General features: G+C 39.5%; 2 protein-coding genes across 10 annotated transcripts in view; one reads left to right on the top strand and one right to left on the bottom strand.

Annotated features, from left to right (window-relative positions):
- The window catches only part of IFTAP (intraflagellar transport associated protein), a 57726-nt gene extending 34586 nt beyond the window's left edge, over window positions 1-23140 (bottom strand). For 2 of the 9 annotated variants that reach the window (XM_070427808.1, XM_070427817.1), the window contains exons 1-2: window positions 23011-23140; window positions 6463-6618 (exon numbers count right to left, since the gene is read on the bottom strand). In XM_070427808.1, the coding sequence (XP_070283909.1) occupies window positions 6463-6595 (133 nt within the window). In that variant the 5' untranslated portion in view covers window positions 6596-6618; window positions 23011-23140. Of the gene's footprint in view, window positions 1-6462; window positions 6619-17830; window positions 17893-21929; window positions 22080-22688; window positions 22945-23010 lie in introns of those variants that run through there. The other 7 variants (XM_070427809.1, XM_070427811.1, XM_070427813.1 and 4 more) reach the window with 7 other exon arrangements.
- A 360-nt stretch (window positions 23141-23500) lies between these two features.
- Window positions 23501-25084, top strand: RAG2 (recombination activating 2). The gene has a single exon (XM_070426482.1). The coding sequence runs from the start codon at window positions 23501-23503 to the stop codon at window positions 25082-25084; it is 1584 nt and encodes a 527-aa protein (XP_070282583.1).
- The last annotated feature ends 203 nt before the right edge of the window (window positions 25085-25287 follow it).

Genomic DNA, 25287 nt, shown 5'->3' with positions numbered 1-25287 from the left:
ACATCTCAAGCAAATTGCTAATCTACAACGACTTTCATTTCTCTGAGCTATAAAAAGGAGTAGTAAATAGCTATTTGTTTGCATCATTGTGGTAAATAAATTACTCAAGACAAATGCTTAGTGAATATACCAATGAAGGAATTCCATATAATAAAAGCCTAATATGCAAATTGTCCCCTCAGGCAGTCCTTCAACCGCTTGCTATGCTTGCTATGACATGCGTTGACCACCAGGGGGTGGCTCGGAACATGGCGGGCATCGGCGACACACTGCAACCTCTCGCCCGCTACCTGGGAGCGGGGGTGACGGAGGTGGGGGGGAATACAGGGTGTCCGCCGCCGAGCTCACTCTCGCTCCCCCTGCTACCCTCCCCAGGACACAAGGGCTCGCGCGCCAGGGGAGCACCCCCTCCCCCCAACTCCCCTACCTTGCGCCAAGCACCTGTGTGGAACCTGCCCTGGACCCACATGGCCTCTTCCGGGTGAACCAGGCCACAGCCACCAGGACCACAAGGGCCAGTAGAGCTCCCTATGGGTTCACGCAGGAGCCAGTCTGCGAGGCAGGCGAGAGCGCGCTGCCCGCCCACTTCCGTGCAGTGCCGTTGGGTGGCCCAGAGGCCCACTCTGTGCCTCAGCCCACAGCATCCACCCACGCTCACTGCATCTCCGAGTGGGAACTCGGGCACCATGACTCAGGCAGAGGGGGTTGCGCGGAGGCTTGGGGGTCCAGGTGCTGCCCAGGGCCCAGAGATTAGCTGGGACCTGCTCTTCCACCAGACACTTGCACTTCGATCACCAGCAAGGCCTAGGGACTGCACCCATGCATGAATTTCATGCACCGGGCCTCTAGTCTAAAATATGGAGCACTGGACTGCCTCTTCCAAGCCTACAGTTTAGACAGAAACAAACCTGGAGCGATTAGCTGATCTCTTAAAGGAGTACCAGTAGTTTTGCTTTTGAAGGGTCTGCATTAGCAGAATTTGTCATCTAAACCAGTGGTGCTCAAAACCAGTGAGGCATCAGAATTACCTAGAGAGCCCTGCAAATATAAAACTTCCTAGACCCCTAGCTATTGGGTTCTCACTTAATAAGCCTGGGATAGTGTCTGGAAAGCTGTGTTTCTATAAAAATTTGCTACTATTCAATTCTTTCTGAGTATCAGCCACGTTTGAAACTACTGGCCCATAGCAGCGCTTCCCAGTAGAAGTACAATGTAAGCCATACGTGTGGTTTAAAATTTTCAAGCAAGCATATTTTTTTAAAGTTTTTAAAAAGTGAAGTTAATTTTAATAATATATTTTATTTAAGCCAATTTTCTAAAATATTATCATTTCAAATGTAGCCCAAAAATATTGAAATATTCAAATCATATTTTAACTGTCTTTAAAATCCTGTGCTCACTTTGTACTCATCACATATCTCAGTTCACATGCAAAATTTCCACCAGAAATACTTGATCTGTATTTATATTTCATACAATTTACACTTTAAAAAATTTGATTTATAAGTTGTCTCAAACACATTTAAAAGTTATCCAATAACTGAATTAATTATTAGTGTTTTGATGGAGATTTAAATTAATTAAAATTGAGAAAAAATTAAAACTCAGTTTCTGGGTAGCATCTGCCACATTCCAAATGCTCGGCTGTCACCTGTAGCTAATGGCTCCTGTGATGAGCAGCGCAGGCCTAGTGATCACAAATCATGTGATAAGTGTACATTCCTGAAATATGTAATGGTGGTAGACTACTGGCATAGCTCCTTAGAGAACTAAATATGAACAAAGTAAAAAGTACAGATTGAACTCTCTTGTGATTACATAATATTAATAAAATCTAAGAAAAACTAAAGCCTATTCAGAGGTTTTGAAACTAAGTTTCAAAGATATTAATTCAAACAATCAAAGGTCTGACCACCACCAGTGAATATAAAGCCATGGGCATGGCCATTTGTGCTGAACATTCAGATATATGATGTTCTAATTACAGGAAGGAAATTTAGTTCAAATATTAACAAGTACGAAAGGAAATAGAGAGGGTGAGTTGACAAGAATGTTATTCAAATACCTGTGGAAAGAATAGTAAAATGCTAAAAGGACAAAGTATTGCAAGTGAAATGAGAATAGCATAAAGAAAACTGGAAACAAAAGTCAAACATTAAAATCAGAAACAAAATATTTGATCCAGACATAAAGTGGATAAATATAGCAGTGGATAGAAAGCTGTTTTACATGGTAATATAGAAATTGGTAGAATCACTTGGGAAACTGGATCCTAATGATTTTAAGAATGAAATAGGAGAATGAAAAACCAGGATTTATTTAAGAGTTAATGATAAAATCATAGTGATTCACTGCAATTTCCAAACTGTTTTAAGATGAATAGCTGGCAAAATGAAAAAGTTTAATGGAAATTAATCATTTAATCTGAAGCACAAAATCAGAACAATAGTTGTGTGTGTGTGTGTGTGTGTGTGTGTGTCCCTCCTATGAGCTTTCACAGAACTCTGCTTCTGTCCATTATGGTACTTTTCATACATTAGTGTAATTTCTTGTTTTCTTATTTCTCTCTCACACTGGACCATCTAGTGCTTGAGGACAATTATTTATTCTTTGATCCTCAGCACCTAAAATAATACCTAGACTATAAGGACTCAGAGAATGAATGAATGAATGCATTAACAAAAAATCAAATATAAGTTTTCATGTACAAGTTTTTATAACCTAAAAAAATGACAGCAATATGACAGACAAGGAAGAAGAGCATTTTTCCCTTTAGATGGATATTCTAGAAAGGCCTATAAATTAATCATATTCACAAAGAAATTGAGACACCTAAGACTGCAACCTAGCATCTTATCTTTAGCCACAATAATGTCAACAATATAATGACGTCTTCATCAATAATGAATAAAGCCAAAAATTTGCATTCTTATTTTCTCATGTAAATCTTAAAACTTGGTCTTACTCTCTTGAACTGAAGACACTATTGAGAATTCAATTATAACTGTCTCTTTAAAATAAATGTCTCCTTAAAGATTTTGATAGAACATTATATTTATTATAAATATGTACCTCGGTTCAAAAAAAACAGAGCAGCCCTGCCAACGTGGCTCTGTGGTTGAGCGTCAACCTATGAAGTAGGAGATCATGGTTCGATTCCCAGCGAGGGCACATGCTTGGGTTTCAGACTTAATCCCCAGTGAGGGGCGTGCAGGAGGCAACCGATCAATGATTCTCTTTCATCGTTGATGTTTCTGTCTCTCTCTCCCTCTCCCTTTCTCTCTGAAATCAATAAAAATGTTTTTTGAAAGTAAATAAATAAATAAAAATTAAAAACCAGAGCTGTTCTAAAAAAATAAAAAACCTGTAAAATATGATCGACATAAATGTACTGTAGGGAGAATTATGCTATAATATGAACAGTTTCCAACTGTTTTCTAAGAGACTGTAGCAGTAATGTGAATATCTTTCAATAAAGCTATAGTTTAATTTTTTCCAGGGAAATATTTTTGATAGGATTACTGACCCTTTTAACACTCTTAGAAAAGAAAATGAATCCCATCAGCACTCTGGCATATAACTATTATAAAATTAAATAGAACAGTCAATCAGTGGAAATGAGAATAGACCTGAGAAACAAAACTTATTGAAGAAATGTACATAAGTATGCGTGGTTTTAACCACACATACTCTTTAACAGAGAAAAGATTCCACTACATAGCAGCAAAACGACCAAACAGACTAAGAGAAATTAAGGGCTGAAAAGAAGGGGAAAACTGTGAAGAAACAGCTTTCCTGTTTTCCTTAAAACTGAATGAAAGCCTGGCCGGTATGGCTCAGTGGTTGAGCGTCGACCTATGAACTAGATCAAAGTTTGATTCCCTATCAGGGCACATGCCCAAGTTGCAGGCTTGGTCACCAGTAGGGGGCGTGCAAGAGGCAGCCAGTTGATTTTCTCTCATCATTGAAGTTTCTCTCTCTCTCTCCCTCTCCTTTCCTCTCTCTGAAATCAATAAAAACATACTTAAAAAAAAAAAAACTAAATGAACCATATTTACTTTGATCAGTTCTCCTATCACTCAACTCTTAGGCCTATCCCTAAGTCCCGTTTGGTTCTTCAGAAATTACTTAAATGTTTCAGGAGGAAAAAGGATGCTTACTGATTTAAGACACATTTCTGCACTCACAACTCTTTGTGCTTTAAGAGGAATTTTTTCAGGTCATTAGTTTATAATGTGAATGGCGCCTAGGGATATTTTGAAAGGAAAAAAAAAACTAGTGTGCTTGGAGATGCAGTTTATGTGATTTGTGTCATCATTTATTTCAGCTCAATTTGGGGCCAAAACTAAACTCAAAATGAAGTGACCACATGTGCAACAGTTTCTGTCTCAGCATGCAATGATTATACAGAACTCTGAAAAGAGAACAGTCCTCCTTACCCCCAAAACCAAAACATTATAACCTCCTTAAAACACCCAAGTCCTTGCACGTTCTTACTCTGCCATAGTATAAAAATAAAGTCAGCTTTACAAATAATTTGCAAAATTTTAATTACCAAAATGCCATTGGCATACCAAAATGCATAAATTCGGCTGGTTTTACCCTTGTTTTCACACACACACACCCCACTAGACATTGCATACCGGCATGTTTGGGTCCAGTAATTCTGTAACTAAATCATTAGCCTCAAAGGAAGCAAGCATCTTCCTAAACCCAAGTTCATAGATTAAGGTGATTCGGCCATTATCATGATTAATCTGATCCACATATCATGTCAATATAGATCATTCATAGTCCTACAGGTAACTAGAGATTTCCTAAAGTCTCCATTTCCCTTAAGGATAAACAAAACCACAGTCCACAACTTTTAAGGGTAAACAAAACAGATATTGATATTCCAGCTACTTTGTACAACGAAAGAAACAAGGTAGAATCACTTTTTCTTTGCTTCCTGATAACGACCCTACTTTTACATTTGTCAAGGACACATGAATCATAACTTAAAAGCATGACAAGTATTTTGAGTGTCATGATCTTTAAGATTATGAAACTCCTTATTCTCATTCTCAGGTACATGTTAGAATCACCAGAGGAACTTTTACAAATTACTGATTTCTAGACCCCAGCTAAGACTTAGAGTGAGCCCTGGTATCAATATGCTCTAAAACAGTGGTTCTCAACCTTCTGGCCCTTTAAATACAGTTCCTCATGTTGTGACCCAACCATAAAATTATTTTCGTTGCTACTTCATAACTGTAATGTTGCTACTGTTATGAATCGTAATGTAAATATCTGATATGCAGGATGGTCTTAGGCGACCCCTGTGAAAGGGTCGTTCGACCGCCAAAGGGGTCGCAACCCACAGGTTGAGAACCACTGCTCTAAAAGTTCCTCCAGTGAGTCCAAGGTGCAACTAAAATGGAGAACCAATGGCCTCACAAGTGTGGATCAATGACCCAGAAAGGACCAAGGTTGAGATCAAGCCAATGAAGATCCGAAGCAGAATTTACAATATAAATTACAAACTCAAATGCCTACAGGAGCCACTTAAGTGAATGAAACAGGCGATGTATACACACATTTTTAGATTGTGTGAGTGCCAGAGAGCACTACAAACTAGGGAGCTCACGGGGCAAGGGCTCCTGAACTCTAGCTGATATTGCCGACAGGGAAATAACAGGTACCAGATCTCACTTATCAGAAAAAAACACATCAAGATTTTTATGTACAATTTCACAACTCTAAAATGTTGGCTCAATTTAAAAAACAAAAATAATGCTGTAGGTGGCAAACAAAACACATAATGACACACACGACACAGGTTTGGCCTTTAGGCTTCAGTTAGTCACTTCTGGTCTAAAAGTTAGTTTCCGTTGTACAAAAATCATTACCATCATCATCATCACAACAATAATACCTAGCCTTCATTAAGTACTTACATGTTAGCCAACATGCTAAGAGTTCTACACAGATTCTCTCAATTCGCCAGCACCAACCTTTGGGGGTCTATTATTATTCCCCTTTTCCTCGATAACCCCGTTCCCCAAGATCACATAGCCAGAAAGTGGCGATGCCAGGATACAAATGTTTGCAGTATAACTCCACAGCCTATCCTGTGCTATATTTCTTTAAAGTTTTAAACATGCTTTAAAACCCCTCCACTGTTTGCACTTGGGTTTCTCCATAAATAAAATGAAGAGATTATACTGATTGATTTCTCAGGTCCTTTTTAACTCTCAAATTCAACAGTTCTGACTCCATCATACAACTCCTGGTTGCATTAAAAATGTTGGTATTTACATGAATCAGCCATGAATGCCCTGATAAGAACTGTCTGATCAAAGGAATGGAATGAATGAATGAATGCTCATCAAACAGTCTTTTGGAAAAGGAGCAAAGACATAAAATTATACTAAAATTCTTTATCTCTACTACTATAGAAAGTTTACTTTTCCATTTTACCTTTCGAAAGATGAGTAAAGGTGCTCAGAAATTCTTCGTATGTTTGCTCATGACAATTAACAAACTTATCCAAGACTTCTTTAATTATTTGATCTTCATCCATGGTCTCCAGTTCTGGTATTTGGGCAGGCATTCCTATTCACGGGGCCACTTTATCTATGAAATGAAGAAAAGCGTGAGTTGGACAGAGTCATGCAGTACCAGCCTCTCAGAAAATACTGTAATGAGCAGGTGAAAGAATTGCAAGACCCAAAAGGACAGGTCAAGATAGTTACTACAACAGTAATAAGGTCGAGTTCAAGAGGTCAGAGTTCATTCATATCCTGGCTTCTGAAGTGCAATCACAATTTTATTTTTGCTTCAGCTTCCACATTTCCATCCTTAATTCACGCCTTTTCATCTTTGTATCCCAAATGTTGAACAGCTCAGGAAAGGGCATAGAGCTGGCAGTCAATCAATATGAGGCTACAATTATAGACAGTCCCTGACTTAAGATGGTTCAACTTAGGATTCTTTTTTTTATTTTAGCGATGGTGTGAAAGCAATATGCTCTCACCATACTTCAGATTTGAATTTTGGTCTTTTCCTGGGCTTATGATATGCAGTACGATACTCTCTCCTGATGCTAGGCAGTGACAAGAGGCCGCACCTCCCAGTGAGCAACACGATCATGAGGATAAACAACTGATACTCTCTAATGTAGTATTAAATGCATTTTCAACTTACAATATTTTCAAAAGCTTATGCTGGCTTTATCTCGATGTAACCCCATCATGAGTCAAGGAGTATCTGTTCTCATTTGAGCAGGGACTACAGTCTGATGTGGCTAGAAACTGGCAAAACACTCATGTAAACTTGCCCAATTACTTCACCTGTGCCTCACCGGACATGGCTTCAAGTCCTTTCATCCTCCTGATCAGTCCACCTGGAAAAGGTTACACACCGCCTCCTTTCCTTGAAAACAGGCCATCCAGAAATGAAATCCGGACATGGTCCGCATACACTGAGATGGGACTAACTCCCACACTAAATATTGCACGCCCGCTACATAGCTGAAGACCACGTTCACGTTGCTGGTGGCCCCTCCAGTGTCAGTTCACTTGCCATAACTAAATGCCTGTTGGCCAAGACACAGTGACTGCCTCAATCCACACACAGTTTAAACTTTGTCTTTAGTTATGATGTTTCACCTTGTTACATTCCATTCATTCTGGATGGAATGTTAGTCTCACCGAGCTTTGAGAAAACTGACTATCTATAAAAAGCACAGGAGCAATTACTGCCTAAGTAGCTGGTGTGATTCAGGGAGGATAGTAAAGAGGAGGGGTTCTCCAATACTGTCTAGCAAACAGAGGAAGCACCAAGATTCTTATATTTTTCTAAAACAAGAAAAAAATCAGTTCTCTGTTCTTAATCATATTTATTTGGTTAGCTCAGAAAAATAAATAAAAATGTTTTCACAAGATGATACCTAACCTCATTTGATGGAAGGATCTGATCTAAATTAACATGAAAGTACTTACAGCTTTAATTTTTATTTCATTCAGAGTAACTATTCATATAGTTCCCTGTAGAAATACTATCTGGCTTGCTTTTGTGATGCTTTTCCAGACCCCACCGGAGATTTTGTGTAATATGTGGCGTTTTCCCTGATTACCTTTGTAAACTCCAAACTATTCTGAAATCTGAAATACACCTGACCCCAAGGTTTTAAATAAGAAATTGTGAAGCTACATGTACCTCCCAGGATTGGAATGAAGATTAAATGAATAGACATGGCACCTCAAGAAGTGTTAGCCATGATGATCATGGTGATGGCAATGGATCGGGCTTAGCACTCGGTCCTCTGCCTACACAAAGACCTCTTTTGACTGTCACTCTTCTGACTTTGAAGGCGCTGCTATTACCTTCAGATAAATCAAGGTAAGTCCTCACTCACTACCACCCCAGATAAAACATGGTGCTGGAAAAGACGGGGTGAAAATAAAACGTGGAGCTCTGTACAAACTCAAAATGAAAGAAACTGTTTCAAACTATTTTTGTTGTTGTTGTTAATCCTCACCCAAGGATATTTTTCCATTGATTTTTAGAGAGAATGCAGGGGAGGGGAGAAACAGAGAGAGAGAAACATTGATGTGAGATAGACACATTGATTGGTTGCCTCCCACAGGAACCCTGACCTGCGCCAGAGGACCAGGCTGGGGATTGAACCTGCAACCCACATACGTGCCTTCTGATTGGAATCGAACCTGGGACCCTTCAGTTCACAGGCCAATGCTCTATCCACTGAGCAAAACTGGCTAGGGTTCTGGCATAGAACCCTATGAATTAGATATAGGAAAAAGCATCAATTAAGGTTTATGAAAATTTACTTGTAACACTGCCAACCTTCAGCAATCCAAAGTTTAATCAATTATGTTTGGAGTTGCTAGATAAAAAATAATGATAAAGAAATTCCCAGGTAGCTATTATGCCACTACCAGTAGGACATGTACTTAATTCCAAGAATGTCAATGTCAATCCAATTTTCCAGAATTGAACCCCAACAAAACTCTAACACTGAATTATATCAATGTTGCCCGAACCATCTCGGGTAACTACTTCAGCAAGCAAACACCACACAGCAACAGTCACCCGTATTGGAGATTGCTGTAGGTGTCTCCTTTAAGACTTTAAGTGATGACAGAAATTCCTTTAAACTTCCCAATTCTCAAACTGGAATAGTTTGAGTAGTTCGCCTTAACACATGTCAGCTTCACTAAAGGCAAATAATTAACAGACTGTGCCCAGCACAAATTCAAAATCCTTCAAGACCTTTAATTTCCTTCACATGATTATCACAGTAAAGAAGAGGTTATGCTTTCATTGACTTTTTTTAAGACTTTTGGAAAATCCAGTTTCACAAAATGTCATGATTGGAAGCACTTAACAAATACCCACCTTCAAATGTAGAACTCACCCTGTCTGTGAAAATACAAAGAACCTAATGTGAAACATCCCCCGGGACTGACAGAGCAGCTCAAGCGCTCGCCAGACAGTCGAGTGGTTTATGCAAATCCCAGTGGTTTTCTAAAAGGAAGCAATGCTTTTTCAGTTACTATTCATACTGTGTTTGTGTTTTTATCATAAAGTATTTTTCTAAAAGAAAGGGAGAGAAAGAGGGAGAAAGACTTGCCTGGACAACAAGATTCTTTGTTTTGCTTTGGTTTTCATGTTTTGGGGCTTAGAAGCTCCACATGAAAGACCCAGAACATATGATGATAAGTCAATGTGCATAAATATCTACCGGTAAATCATAAGTATCACCATCACAATCACAGCCTCCAGTAGGAAACACTGGGAGGAAGCATTGCTCTGCTCGGACGACTGAACATCACAGGAAACCACAGGCTTGGTGAGGAACAGGGTTCTCTTCTGATCGAGCTGCTGAGCACAGGAGCCCTCCCTGGAGTCGTTTCTACCACCACCCAAGCCCGTCAGAGTGTGTGCTCTCTGAAAGGAGGTTATTATGAAATACGGGATGTGGAATTACCACCATTGACTTAGCACATCGTTGATGTTTACCTTCAGATCCCTGCCCCATGCAGCTTACCTACACACAACTTTCAAAGACAAGAGTGTAAGCCTTAAGAAACAAGATGCCATGAGCTAGTCTCCTCTCAATGTGCATAGCCTGCTTTTTAAAATTATTTTATTGCTGAGGGAGAGAAAGAGAGAGAGAGAGAGAGAGAGAGAGAGAGAGAGAGAGAGAAAGAGAGAGAGAGAAAGAGAGAGAGAGAGATTGTTTGGTTGTTCTACTTATTTAGGCATTCATTGGTTATTTCTTGTATGTGCCCTGACTGGGGATCGAACCCACAATCATGGCATACTGGGTCAATGTTCTGACCAACTGAGTGACCTGACCAGGGCCATAACCTGCTTTTTAACAGCACAGAGAGAGCTCTATGTCCACAAACAGGTTTTTTAAAAAAAAACTGGGCGCCTTACCACTGATACTTAAATAAGTAACACATTTTTAAAGATTTGTCCAGGAGCCATCAAAACGCACTTTCTCAAATTCTCATAGTTCTGCTCAACAAAAATCTCCTACTGTGCTCAAAGGTAAGATGGGATATTATCACCTACTGTGCTCAAAGGTAAGATGGGATATTATCAAAATAAGTCTCCCTGCATAAGGAAACGAAACCATCAACCTTGATGTTTCATAGAATGGGTCTCCCTTTATAGTTTGGAAAATGGACAAATCTCAAAAAGACCAAGTTGCATTGTAAGGATACTGAGTTAATTTATGATAGAAGAGACCCGGTGTGAAATGATTGCTTCTTCCTTGACAACTACACCTATTTTGCATCCTCTAATTTTTTTAGGCCTTTTAGTTCATATTAAGAAAAGAGAAAGAAGACCAGTGACAGAAGTTGCCACAGATTCTTAGACTTGAGAGAAACATGAAGGTCATCTAGTACAACCACCATGAATGAATGAATGAATGAATGAATGAATCTGGGAAACTTTAGTTGGGGTTTTTGTCATCTAATGACTCTATTGATGAGAAGTATTATGTGGCTCTCAATGTCATAAATAATAATGACATGCTCATGATTATGAATCTCAGGGTATATATGAAGTCATCAGGAAATTAGGCAAAAAGCAACTATCTCCCCCTGGATGGGTATATCTATGCCTCCAACTAAATTCTGTACCCAGTAATACTGTTGTTTCAAATACTTACCAATACAAACAAGGAAACAAAGGAAAATATAAAAGGAATAAAGAAGAAGGCATAAATACAAATCTTACAAAATAGAAAAGAATCTCAACTCCTTTACTTTTCCCCCCCCTAAGGATGAGATAAAAACATACAATTCTAACATCAAAGAATACACTGCACTTCAAGTTATAAGCTTCTGCCAACAAATCTATTCTAACACTTAAAAGGCATGGAATTTTTCATTATCACCAAAAATGTTGATGGCATAAGCATCTATATTTTACAAAAATTCTCCCAGGTACACTGCAGTGAATATCAAAGGAAGCTCTGAGAGAGAGGACTTTAGAAAAGAGAAGTTGTGCTGTCATCCATGCAGAGGTCTCAGTAGGAGGCATGTCTTAGCTATACTTTTTTCCTTGACCAAATCTCATCTTAAGGAAAAGTGAGGAAGAATTGCATGTAATAAAAAATGCGGGCTTACTACATGCTTACCATGAACATAGATATCACGAAGTTTGCCTTAACAGAACAGGTTCCAGTTCCTCTCCTAATGAAGATTGTAATCTACACGTTCAATACAGGACTCCATTTTTGTAACAGGAATGACTATAATAACCTGTTTCATGGTTAGTGATATGGAATGGAGTGAAAACATTCTATATAATAAAAGCCTAATATGCAAATTGACTGAACAGTGGAACCACCATGGAATGACCGGTTGTTATGACACACACTGACCACAGGGGGCAGACACTCAAAGCAGAAGCTTCCCACAGCCTGTAGGTCCTGACCTGTGTTGGTGACGGGGGGCGGTGCCAGCGAGTGGGCGGTGCCAGGCCAGTCAGGCAGGTGCCAGCAGGGGGCCCCAATTGCCCTGCCAGTCACCCTGCAAATCAGCCCTGATCGCCAGCCAGGCCTAGGAACCCTACCCATGCACGAATTTCATGAACTGGGCCCTAGTTTTAAAATAAAGGATATAATAGGAATAAGGACCATAAAACATATCAAGGCAAAATAGTGAATTTTATAAAGGAAGCAGGAAATACATATATAGACAATCTGTAGGATATGGGACTAGGAAAAAGTATGATCCATAAAAAGAAAATTTGATCAATTATACCTTAGGAAAATTAAAAACTTTGCTCTGTGAAAGATCCTGTTAAGATGAAAAGAAAAATTACAGACTAGGAGAAAATATTTATAAGTCACATATCCAATAAAGGACCAGCATATAGGATATAGAAAGAACTCTCATCACTTACTAAAGAAAAAAATCCAATTTAAAAAGGACAAAAGACACACATAGATATTTGAGCAAAGAGGATATATAAATGGAAAATAATCTCATGAAAAGATATTCAATATCATTAACCACTAGAGAGATGCAAATTAAAACCACAATGAGTAACTTATTAGAAATGACTAAAATAAAAAATTGTGTTAACACCAAATGCTGGCAAGGATGCAGGAAAACTGAGTAACTCGTATGTTGCTGGTGGCAGTGCAAAATGGTTCAGCCATTCTGAAAAAGATTTCGGCAGTTCCGGACAAAACTAAAAATGGACTTAGCATACAAATGAACAATTGCACTCTTTGCATTTACCGCAGAAAAATAAAGACTTATTCCCATGCACAAAGTTGTATATGAATGGTCATAGCCGCTATAGTCACAATCGTAAAAAGAAAGGAAACTATCCAAATGTCCATTAGAGGGCGGATAGTTAAACTGTGGTACGTCCCTACCATGGAATATTACTCAGCAATAAAAAGGAACAAACTATTGATTCATTCAATAACCTGGATGAACCTCAAAGAAATCATGTGGAGTGAGAAAAAGCCGATCTCAAAGGGCTATACTAGTGTACAGACTGCATGATTCCATTCATATAACAGTCATGAAATGACAATTATCAAGATAGATGGGGAACAGTTAGTGGTTGCTGGGGTTATAAACAAGGGGAGGAGATAGGTGAGTATCGACGGGGTAATGCAGTGGATTCCTATAGTGGTGTTACAGCTGAGTATCTTGATTGTGGTAGTGGTTACGCAAGGCAACACGCGTGCTATAGTTGAACTACTCACACATACAAATGAGTGTATATATACATAGCTAGTGAAATCAAAATATACTGTGTGGATTCTACCAATATCAATTTCCCACATTATACTACTACATTTGTACAAGGTGTTAACATTGCAAAAGGCTGGATTATGGAATCTCCCTGGACATTTCTTTACAACATCATGTGACTCTATCCTGTGAATCTATAATTATTTCAAAACTAAAAGTTTAAAAAAAGGGGGCGGGGGGGAGTTGTAGAAGAAGGTTGAGCCACCTAAGGCAAAAGAGATTTAGGAAAAGAAAAAATTATCACTAAACATTTTACCAGGAATGTTGGCACTCAGCATGTTGATTGCTTTCCCCCTGCAGAAAGCTCTGGGGGATGGGAATAATGCTAATCTATAAAATTACATGTTTAAGCAGAAACTTTCCTCTTGAAAAATTTGCTTCCCTATCCTGCTCATTCATCCAAGCTACTATAATGACGTTTCTTGAGGCTATCACTCATTAAGCCTGGTTGTTCATCAGCAGATTGTATAAAATCAATTTTATTTCCCCCAAATATACTCTTCCTCCAAGCTGTTTAAGTCAATCCAGACATATCGGCATTGGCTCACTGAGGCAGGTCAACTGAGCATTAGGCTGTTTTCAATTACACAGTTCTGCATTCCATTAAACAAAGAAAAATGCAAACAGTTAAGCATTCAAACTTCCTCTCTCTGCTCACTCCCTGTCATTTTTTAAAAAACAGATCACCCTTGGATGTGGAATCTGAAGGATACACCCGTAAGACAAATTTCAGAAAATCCGTTGTTTCTGAAATCAGGAAGAATACCTTTTCACCACCATTTTTGTTTCTTCTACCTGCTTTTTTTGAAACTTTAGAGTTGTGGGTAACCACAAGTAAATACCCTGTCTTCATCCCTTAACAAAACCCCCACATCATTTGACCTCTAGGCTAGCACATTTATTAAGAAAAATGTACAATATACATTTATCAACCATATTCAAAATTGATCTCCTACCTTCGGAACTGTGATCAACTACATCAGTGAGTTATGGACAATGACAGTGAGTGTTTGAGTGAACATTTCTTGAAAGGCCCCTTTCAAAGAATCCATAAGGTAGTAGTTCCAGAGTCAACTTACAGCTCTATAATCATGCAATAATGTTTAAATCATAAAAGACTTATTAGCTCATTATAATCCCACCTTCACATGGATGCAATGTCCCATTAATGCTTATTTAATCTGTATTGCACAACTATAACTGGAAGGCATCCACTCCTGATTAAAGGTATCCCCCTCTCTCCAGCTTCCTGAGCCTGTCGGCCACCTGCGCCCAGTGCGGTGCAGAGCACTTTACACCAGAAAGCCTATTTTAAAGCAAAATGTGCACAGTGGGTTAGGAGCAGGTGTAGACCAACGGAACTAAATCAACTCTGCTTGCAGGAGTTCATTTCTAAGTATTTCAAAATGCCAGATCTTGCAAATAAAATCGACCTTTTCATTTGACATTCTCTTAAGAGAAATGAGATTTTAAAGATGTATTTCCCAACTATTTTTAATTCTAAATTCCTAAGAATGTGAAATTATAAATGGGCTTTAGAGATAATGCAGTGATTCCCCAGCTTCCACTTAATCTCAGCATTTGTATTTGCAATTTTGCCTCAATGTACACAAAACAAACGCACAGACACACATACGAAATTTCTTCTTTCCAACATGGTTTCTATACTCAAAGGTAGAAATTAAGAACACAAACTCCCTCACCTAAAAGTGAAATTTTTATTAGTACACCACTGTAAAACACCTATAAAATTTCCCCCCATTTAACTTTATAGTAAAGAGTGGACCTCAAATCAGAAAACATGGAACATAGAAAAATACCAGCAATTCTGGTCAGGTGGCCATATTTAATTAATTGCTTTAAACAAAAAAATGACAAGTCACTTGTCATGTTCTTCTCTTGACAATCCATCATACTAACTGTAGATTGCTTCTGTGCATATATATTTGCTTTTCCTTCCTCTTTTCTCCTCTTTGTCAGTTTCGGTTGTGGCTCCTATATTGTGGGATTCACTCAACAAGCCAAACTTCTCCCTTTCCTTTTCTATTCATATTATTTTCTTAAAAATCAACCACCTAGCCCAGCCAGTGTAGTTCAGTGGTTGAGTGTCGACCTATGGACCAGGAGGTCATGATTCGATTCTGGTCAGGGCACATGCCCGGTTTGCAGGCTCAGTCCCCAGTGTGGAGTGTGCAGGAAGCAGACAATCAATGATTCTCTCTCATCACTGATGTTTCTCTCTCTCTCCCACTCCCTTCCTCTCTGAAATCACTAAGAATATTTTTTTAAAAATCAACCACCTATTAAAATTTCTTAAATTGTCTATGCCTATCCAAATGCTATGTAAAGTTCACCAGCCTTACTTCAAACACTAACTCATTGAGCAACGATGTAATTTGTTTCTGCATTTATAAAATAGGGGTGGAGATGCTTGAGGGATGCCCTGGGCTTCTTGGTTAACACTGTCATGAGTTCACGGAACAGCGTTTCTCCCTTACCTCCGCTCAACCCATTAGGTACACACACCTGCAGTTCTGTCACCCTGGTCAAGTTACTTAACTTCTCTGGCCATAAGTTGTTTGATTGTAAAAACAAAGGGACTGGACTTGAAGCTGTCTTCCATTTCTGACATTCTATTTTTCTCCAATTATGCTTGCTTTTTGTTCAATTACTATGTCAGTATATCTCATTACTTTTATGTCGCCTGTGGAATAAAAATTATTTTATTCTCTAATTACACTGATTTGTATTCTTTAATTGTCCACTGTTTTTTGGATTTAAGGTAGGAGAAATCAATATATTTCAGGAGAAGTTTGAATTTGATTCTGTCTCAAGGTTTAAGAATGGGCTGAGTAACCTATAATTGAGATTTCTTGATGAACTTTTAAGGATGAGTATGGGAAGAATGTGGGGCATCTTTATCCACAATCAAAAGTTGCTTCATCCTACTATCATGCATGTTCCTTAAGGGAAAGATCTATGTCCGTGATTTTTCCCCATTTCTCCCCATGACTGTTCATAGTGGACATACAGTAAATTGTTTACTATTTCACGTTTAGTTTCTATGCTGAGCACTTTGGTAGACTGGGACCTTGGATAAACATTAGAATAGAGCATAAAGAAATGAACATTTTTATGGTTATGTGATAGGCTTACTAGGTGGTACATATTTTTCTTGATGCAACAGTTTTTTATTAATTGTTTTAAAATTATGTCAGCTACAATAATTAAGACTATGGCATTGGTGAAAGAAAAGGCAAATGGATCGATGGAATAGAATAGACAGCCCAGAAATAGACCCACACAAATATAGTTAACTGATCTCCGACAAAGGAGCAAAGGCAATACAATGTAGCATGGACAGTATTTCTACAAATGATTCTGGAACAACTGGACATCCACATGCAAAAAAAATTTAATCTAACCACAGACAGCCCACCCTTCACAAGAATTAACTTAAAATGGACCTAAATGTAAAACACAAACCATAAATTTCCTAGGAGAAAACATGGAAGAAAGCCTAGATGACCTTGGATATCTCGACAACTTTTTAGATACAACCCTAAAGGCATGATCAATGAAAGAAATAATTGATAAGAGAGACTTCATTAAAGTTAAAAACTTCTGCTCTCTGAGAGACACTGTGAAGAGAATGAGAACACAAGCCACAGACTGAGAGAAAATATTTGCAAGAGACATATCTGATAAAATGTTATCCAAAATACAAAAAGAACTCTTAAAATTCAACAATAATAAAACAGTGCAATTTAAAGAATAGGTGGCCATATTTAATTAATTGCTTTAAACAAAAAAAATGACAAGTCTAAAGACCTTAACAGACACCTCAACAAAGAAGATATACAGATGACAAATAAGCACAGGAAAAGATGCTCCACATAATATGTCATCAGGGAAATGCAAATTAAAACAATGAGATACCATTATACAACCATCCAAATGGCCAAAATCCAGAACACTGACAACACCGAATGTGCAGCAACAGGAACTCCCGTGCATGGCTGGTGGGAATGCAAAGTCACACAGCCACTTTGGAAGACAGTTTGGCATTTTCTTACAAAATAAAATATACACTCACCAGATGATCCATCAATCCCACTCTTTGACGTTTACCCAAAGGAGCTAAAACTTATGCCCACACAAAAACGGGCAAATGGATGCTTATAGCAGCTTTATTCATAAATGTCCAAACCTGGAAACAACCATGATGTCTTTCAGTAGGAAAGTGGATATATACACTGCTTAGCGCGCGTGGGCGCGCGTGCGCGCACACACACACACACACACACACACACGGAGCTATCAAGCCAGGAACCTTTAATCCATATTACTAAGGTAAAGAAACCAATCTGAAAAGGTTACGTACTGTGTGATTCCAACTACACGCACACCTCATTTTTCTGTGCTTTACTTTATTGTACTTCACAAATGTTTCTTTTTTTTTTTTGCAAATTGAAGGCAAGACCCTCCACCAGCAAAATGATCATAACTTGCTTTATTGCGATACTCACTTTACTACAGTAGTCTGGAACCACAATATCTCCTAGGTATGCCTGCATGTAACATTCGGGAAAAGGCAAAACTATGGGAACAGTAAAAAGAGGAGAGAGGGAGGTATGAATATACAGAGCACAGAATATTTTTAGGGTAGTGAACCTATCCTATATGATGCCATAACTGTAGATACAGGTTATTTTTCATTTGTCCAAACCCACAGACTACATCACACCTGATGCGAAGTATGGACTCTGGGTGATACTGAAGTGTCACTGTAGGTTCGATTGTAACAAATGTACCTCTGGTGGGGGTGTTGACAATGGGGGAGGCTATGCATGAGTGACACAGGAGGCATATGGGAATCTCTGTAACTTCCACTCAATTTGCTGTGAACCTAAAACTGCTCTAAAAAAGAAAGTCTATTCAAAAATTAAGTCAACTTTTGCCATCTTTCATTTATTCTTCCTTTGACTGTGAAATTTCTGGGGTGGGAGTGGGAGAGGCTACCAACATAGTTGGATGGGCACTCTAAATACAATATCTCATTCAATCATTTGCAACAACCTTTTAATGTAAATATTTCTATTAACCCCATTTCAGAGATGGGGAAAGAAGCTTGGAGATTAAGTCACTCCACCTGGAAATGGCAGAGTGAGCAGAGAAAATCAGGTCAGCTTGACTCCAAAGCCCACCGTCTCGATCATTCCCTTGTACAACATTACACAGAAGCTCCCTCATATAAGCTAGTAATAGATCTCCAATAATTAGAACTCCTTTCTGAGGCTTACATTAGAGAAAATGAAACTGTCAAAGAACAATTCCAAGACAATAGGTCCAGCTGGTGTGGCTCAGTGGTTGGGCATCAACCTAAAAACCAGGAAACATGGTTCATTTCCCAGTCAGGGCACATGCCTGGGTTGCAGGCTTGATCCCCAGTGTGGGGCATGCAGTAGGCAGCCCATCAATGATTCTCCCTCATCATTGATGTTTCTCTCTCCCTCTCCCTTCCACTCTGAAATATATATGTATATATATATGATTAACAATGGTATTAATGGTCACTGCTTTAGGAAAAATAATTTCCCATTTGATTCATAATAGTATCTATTTAAATCATAGCAATGATATTCATTTTCTTCTGTGTTTTTCTAAAATTTTTTCAATAAAAATATAAATAAGGTTTCAACCAGATTTTTCCTTTGTCTTTACAGATGAACAGTGGGCTGTGTGTCCATTGTTTACCAGCAAGGAAATAGTTAAATCTTGAGGGTGCACCCTGGTGGATATCTCCCTCAACCATCTAAAGAAAAAAAAGGTCACAGTCAGTTACTCCCGTTAGAGCAGTGTTCGCCTGAACATCTGCAGGCACACACACACACACTCTCTCTCTCTCTTTACCGTCCGCCTTCTGCCTGCCACGGCCAGAGTGGGCAGTCAGTGAATCTTCCCAAGTCCTGCTGACATTTAATACCTGGTTTAGCAGCAAAGACTCAGAGGGGGGTGAAGCGGCCCCTCTGGCATTCAGGTAGGTCCAAAACTTTCATTTCTACCAAAGCCGAAAGATGGGCACCTATGTTTGTCAACTGTAAGGGAAAGACCCTTCAGCAGCGTGTTAGTTAGCAGGTGGACTGGAGGTCCAGATGGGGAAGGGATGATGTCGAATTTGGAAACTCGGGGGCCTTCTGGTCTCAAGCTCCTGCAAGGATTTAATCTCTGTGGCATCAGAGTCCATTATTAATCTTAGCACATAAATGCTTCTTTGGCCTAAATGTCACAAGGAAGACCTAATTCTGGTTTGACTGCCAGCAAAACAAAACAAAACAAAACAAACAAACAAATCAGATAATGTATGTCTCAAACCTGATTAACCGCGCCAGGTATGGTTAATTCATGCACCAAACGACTGCAGTTGCATGAGGTCACCTGCTATTTTGGAACAATCAGAAAAACATTGGTGACACTGATGAGTAAGTTTTCATGCTTTGGAGTACAGTGGTTTTCTTTGAGAGGAAAAGAGTCCATTCAGGCACAAGAAACTACAAGCCCAGACCTCACACCATCAGTCCTCTTTTGATTCTCAGCTGTGCCCTGGCTTCACGGCGCACAAATGAACATCTCCCAGCTGAGAAACGTTCGCATGGGGTTGGGAAAATTGTTTAAGTTTATTGAGCCTATAGTTCTGTCTTTTAAAAAGAATACTGAATGTGTTGATTTTGAAACTTCCTTTGGTTGAAGAACAGTGTCTTCTTCTTTAAAATCTACCTGACTAAATAAATATTGCAAAATAATGTGACAACACCTTCAATGTTCCTGTTTATCCTTTACATACCTAAGTTATCTGGTCATGGTTCAGTTATGGGTAATCTAACATTAAGTGCACCAATAGTTGAACTGTGTTACAAGAGGCGTTAATTCATCTTAACAGAAGTAAACTTGAGCATTGTTTTTAGGTCCCTGAAATGATGAGGTGGGCCAACGGCAGGGCATCAAAGAGAGAACAGGTCAAAAATCTTTAGGAATCTGAACTAAGCTACAACAAATGGGTAGTATTCCTTGTGCCTTGCCCAAGAAAATGTTTCTGTTTCATCTACATAAATCATGTTTTCACTCATGAGAAGCCGATACCCCTGACAACCTTACCATGAAGCCAATGGGCTGCAATGAAAACAGTTTTTTTAAAGCTTGCTGCTTAAAACCAAGTGTTCACCCTGGATGGGCTGCTTTATATTCTAGTAACAGCCTTCATCAGTGTTTAAAACAAACAGGCTTTGGCTTCAGCAATCCCTCCACCCAAAAGTGGGCAATTCTGTGACCATCATCGCACAGTATGCTGGGTGTGATCACTTAGGGTTTGCATTTACGGAATTGAGGGTCAACAGTTTTTCCTTTTAGTTCCTTTTCCACTTTCTTAGTGGCACAGATGCCTTCTCTTATGTATACTTGGGTAGGCCACAAAGAAAGAAAACACTTGCCCACGTTATTTCAAAAGCAGGGCAAGCTGCTGAGCCTACAAACCACTGTGGTCTGAGGAAGAGAGAAGCTTGCTTTCATCACTTTAGCAACCGTCCATCTCATTCACCATTCATTTCTCACTTGGTTTAATAACCCACAGGATGATTGATTATTAAAAGATCTCACCTTGAGGACTCTCCCAACTAAAACTAATGGGTAGAAAGGATATTTAGCAATTAATTACATCCACCTACAGAAGTTATTCAAGGCAGAAAGCCCCACCCACATCTCAGACTGACCATAGAGCCTAAATGGTCCCAGGAACCTTTGGAGGGGATATAAAAATAAATTATAGTATTAACATTTACTGAATACTTATTATGTGCCAGGCACTCTGCTATGAGATTTACATACACAGGGATTTACATTACCCCATTTAACCTTCAAAGCAACCCAATGTAGCCTTAGCCAGTTTTGCTCAGTGGATAGAGCACTGGCCTGTGGACTGAAGGGTCCCGAGTTCCATTCCAGTCAAGGGCACATGCCTACTGGGCTCGATCCCCAGTAGGAGTCGTGCCGGAGGCAGCCAATCAATGATTCTCTCTCATCATTGATGTTTCTATCTCTCTCTCTCTCTCCCTTCCTCTCTGAAATCAATAAAAAAACATATTTTTTAAAAGACCAATATATAGATACTAATATTATCCTCATTTTACAGATATGAAAAGACAGGGGGAAAGTAACTTGTCTAAGATGGTTCTAGAGCAACTAGTTTTAGAGCCCAGACTTGGACTCAGACAATCCAATATAAGTCTGCATATTTAATGAGGGGTTACAGAAAGGGTCACAAGAAGGATGAAATATTTCCTTTTATCTAAATTGAACCCATCACCAGCATCTCCACTGCATATGCTTATCCAATTTTCATTAGTCTAAAAATAATTACCAGTCTATACCTACTGACCAGATTCCCAAATCCTAAAGCCCTTCTAATCATCTTAGTATTTTAAATATGATCGGCCATGACCAGCAGGTAACTGTGTACTAACAACCTTACTTTTGATAAGTTCAAGTATAATCATAACAACTATCATGTATCATGTGCAAAGTCCTGTTCGAAGTCCTTTATATGTGTGCATTAATGTATTAATCGAGACTTACCAACCTATGAAGTAGGTACAATAATTATCCCATTTCACAGAGGAGGAAACTGAAGCAGAGAGACGTCAAATTACTTGCCCACGTTCACGTACTTAGTGGCAGAGCCATGAGTTGAATACAGCCAGCCTTCAGAGTCCATACTGTCAGCCACTGTTTTATGAAGCATATTAACAATTTACTCTTAAAAGTCAAGGAATCTGTGCTATTTTGTTTCCTTTCTCCTTGTAGTGCCTAGGACTTCACTCTGCAAACAGGGAAGGTGCTTCTCATTAAGGCTCCTGACATCTCTCTAAGGTAGGTGATAATAATAAACATAAAAATTCGTCAAGCTTACTTCACCTAGTAGATACCTTTGGAAAAAATACTGTAATACAAATATTAAATCCTAAATAACTGTGGCACCTCTTGGCTTAATGCCTGCTTCAGGGTTACGAAAGAATTACTTCAAATGTTTTGGGCTGGAAAGAGAGGTCTGAATTAACAGCCACTAACTCTATTTTCGGAAAGGGCGGAGGGGGGGTGGGGGGGGGGGGAGAAGTGAGAGGGAGAGGGAGAAAGAGAGATAGTGGTTTAGGAATCTTCTCTGCTTCGCTAAAAGAACCCTAAAACCCAGAGCAAGCGCAGTTGAGAAAACAAAGGGCCTTTGGCGTGGCACTCCCTTACAGTCTAATTAATGGCTATTTTCATGACTAAATACAGGAATGGTAAAATCATTATCAGGTCGCTTCTACCCTGCACTCCAGGTAATCTGAGACTCGCCTTTCTGTTCTGTTTTCCAACCTCGGCGGCCCCCTGAGCTCCCAGCCCCGGCCACCTGAGGATGCTCAGGGGTGCGATTCCTTGCGGGGCGCCACCGCTTCCAGGCAGCCCTCTGCAAGGACACCCCGGCCTGGCGTCCTTCAGGCTCCGGTTTCCAGGCAACCCCACTTAGGCCGGAGCAACTGTTGTTCCTCCTAGGTCGCCAGTTTAAGAGTCCCCGGACGCAGCATCGGGGACCCCTGGGCAGAGGGCTGGCTTCAGCCCCTCCCGGTGCTGCAGACTTCCCTAACCCGGATGTTGGGGCTGCGGTAGCCACTCTCACCTCCCAATCCCTAGATTTCCGCTCTGGCTCCAAATCTAGTCACCTCGCACTTTTGACGTCCTCCTTCAGAAAAAAAAAAAAAAAAAAACATCCTAGGAGTCTCCCCTCCGGAGCAACGGACCCTGTTTTAGCCATGCAACCCATAGAGAACTGATTCCTGGGAAATGTAGTTCTTTCTGACGTTAAGTGGTGAGTTTTAAGGAAAAAGGACTACAATTCCCAGAAATCTAAGGGAGGATTGTCCAAGTCTAAAACGTGTCCCAGCTGCTTGCATTGTATTTAGACAGGAAGGTTCTGTGGCTCTTTGCTTACCTAACTGCCTGGATTGTACTAATTCAGTCCCACTAAAAGTTTGTGGAAGAACTTTTGTTTAAAACATGCTTTCTTCCTGTGAGGGGATCTAAACACAGTTATTTATAGAAAGAGTTTTAGTAAGTTAATTTTTTTTTGTAATTCTTTCAGATAAAAGAACTATCCACAATCAGAAAATATGTCACTTCAGATGGTTACAGTCAGTAATAACATAGCCTTAATTCAACCAGGCTTCTCACTAATGAATTTTGATGGACAAGTTTTCTTCTTCGGCCAAAAAGGCTGGCCCAAGAGGTCCTGCCCCACTGGAGTTTTTCATTTTGATGTAAAACATAACAATCTCAAATTGAAGCCTGCAGTTTTCTCTAAGGATTCCTGCTACCTTCCTCCTCTCCGCTACCCAGCCACTTGCACATTCAAAGGAGGCTTAGAGTCTGAAAGGCAACAATACATTATCCACGGAGGGAAAACACCAAACAATGAGCTTTCAGATAAGATGTATGTTATGTCTGTTGTGTGCAAGAACAACAAAAAAGTTACTTTTCGCTGCACTGAGAAAGACTTGGTAGGAGATGTTCCTGAAGCCAGATATGGTCATTCCATTGATGTGGTATATAGTCGAGGGAAGAGCATGGGTGTTGTCTTTGGAGGGCGGTCATACATACCTTCTGCCCAGAGGACCACAGAAAAATGGAATACTGTAGCAGACTGCCTGCCCCATGTTTTCTTGGTGGATTTTGAATTTGGGTGCTCTACATCATACATTCTTCCAGAACTTCAGGATGGGCTATCTTTCCATGTCTCCATTGCCAGAAATGATACCATTTATATTTTAGGAGGACATTCACTTGCCAATAACATCCGCCCTGCCAACCTATACAGAATAAGGGTTGATCTCCCCCTGGGTAGCCCAGCTGTGAATTGCACAGTTTTGCCGGGAGGAATCTCTGTCTCTAGCGCAATCCTGACTCGTACAAACAATGATGAATTTGTTATTGTGGGTGGCTATCAGCTTGAAAATCAAAAAAGAATGGTCTGCAACATCATCTCTTTTGAAGACAACAAGATAGAAATTCGAGAGATGGAGACCCCAGATTGGACCCCAGATATTAAGCACAGCAAGATATGGTTTGGAAGCAACATGGGCAATGGAACTGTTTTCCTTGGCATACCAGGAGACAATAAACAAGCTGTTTCAGAAACATACTATTTCTACATGTTGAAATGTGCAGAAGACGATGTGAACGAAGATCAGAAAACATTCACCAATAGTCAGACATCAACAGAAGACCCAGGGGACTCCACGCCCTTCGAAGACTCAGAAGAATTTTGTTTCAGTGCAGAAGCAAATAGTTTCAATGGTGACGATGAATTTGACACCTATAATGAAGATGATGAGGAAGATGAGTCTGTAACTGGCTACTGGATTACATGCTGCTCTACTTGTGATGTGGATATCAACACTTGGGTACCATTTTATTCAACTGAGCTAAACAAGCCTGCCATGATCTATTGCTCTCATGGAGATGGGCACTGGGTCCATGCCCAGTGCATGGATCTGGCGGAACGCACACTCATCCAGCTGTCGGAAGGAAGCAACAAGTATTACTGCAATGAGCATGTGAAGATAGCAAGAGCATTGCAAACCCCAAAACAAGTTCCCCCCTTAAAAAGGCCTCCACTGAAATCCCTCCACAAAAAGGGTTCTGGGAAAATTCTTACTCCTGCCAAGAAATCCTTTCTTAGAAGGTTGTTTGATTAGTTTCACAAAAACCTTCCAGATTCAAGTACATCGAGTTTTTAAACCAATTATAAAGAATCATAGCAATGATAAAATTATATTCATCCTCTCATTTATTGAAAATGTCTGCATTTGCTTTTAGTTAGATGAAATTTGGTATCAGTAAAAAGTACTTATAATACAGTACTAAGTAATTGAAAGTATTTTACTCAAAGATATCTTAA

This window comes from Myotis yumanensis, unplaced genomic scaffold (genome assembly GCF_028538775.1).
Source record: "Myotis yumanensis isolate MYYU_CA2020_CCGP unplaced genomic scaffold, mMyoYum1.0.hap1 SCAF_10, whole genome shotgun sequence".
Classification (NCBI taxonomy): Eukaryota; Metazoa; Chordata; class Mammalia; order Chiroptera; family Vespertilionidae; genus Myotis; species Myotis yumanensis.
Note: the sequence above shows the minus strand (reverse complement) of the source record. Positions and strands in the feature narration are given on the sequence as shown.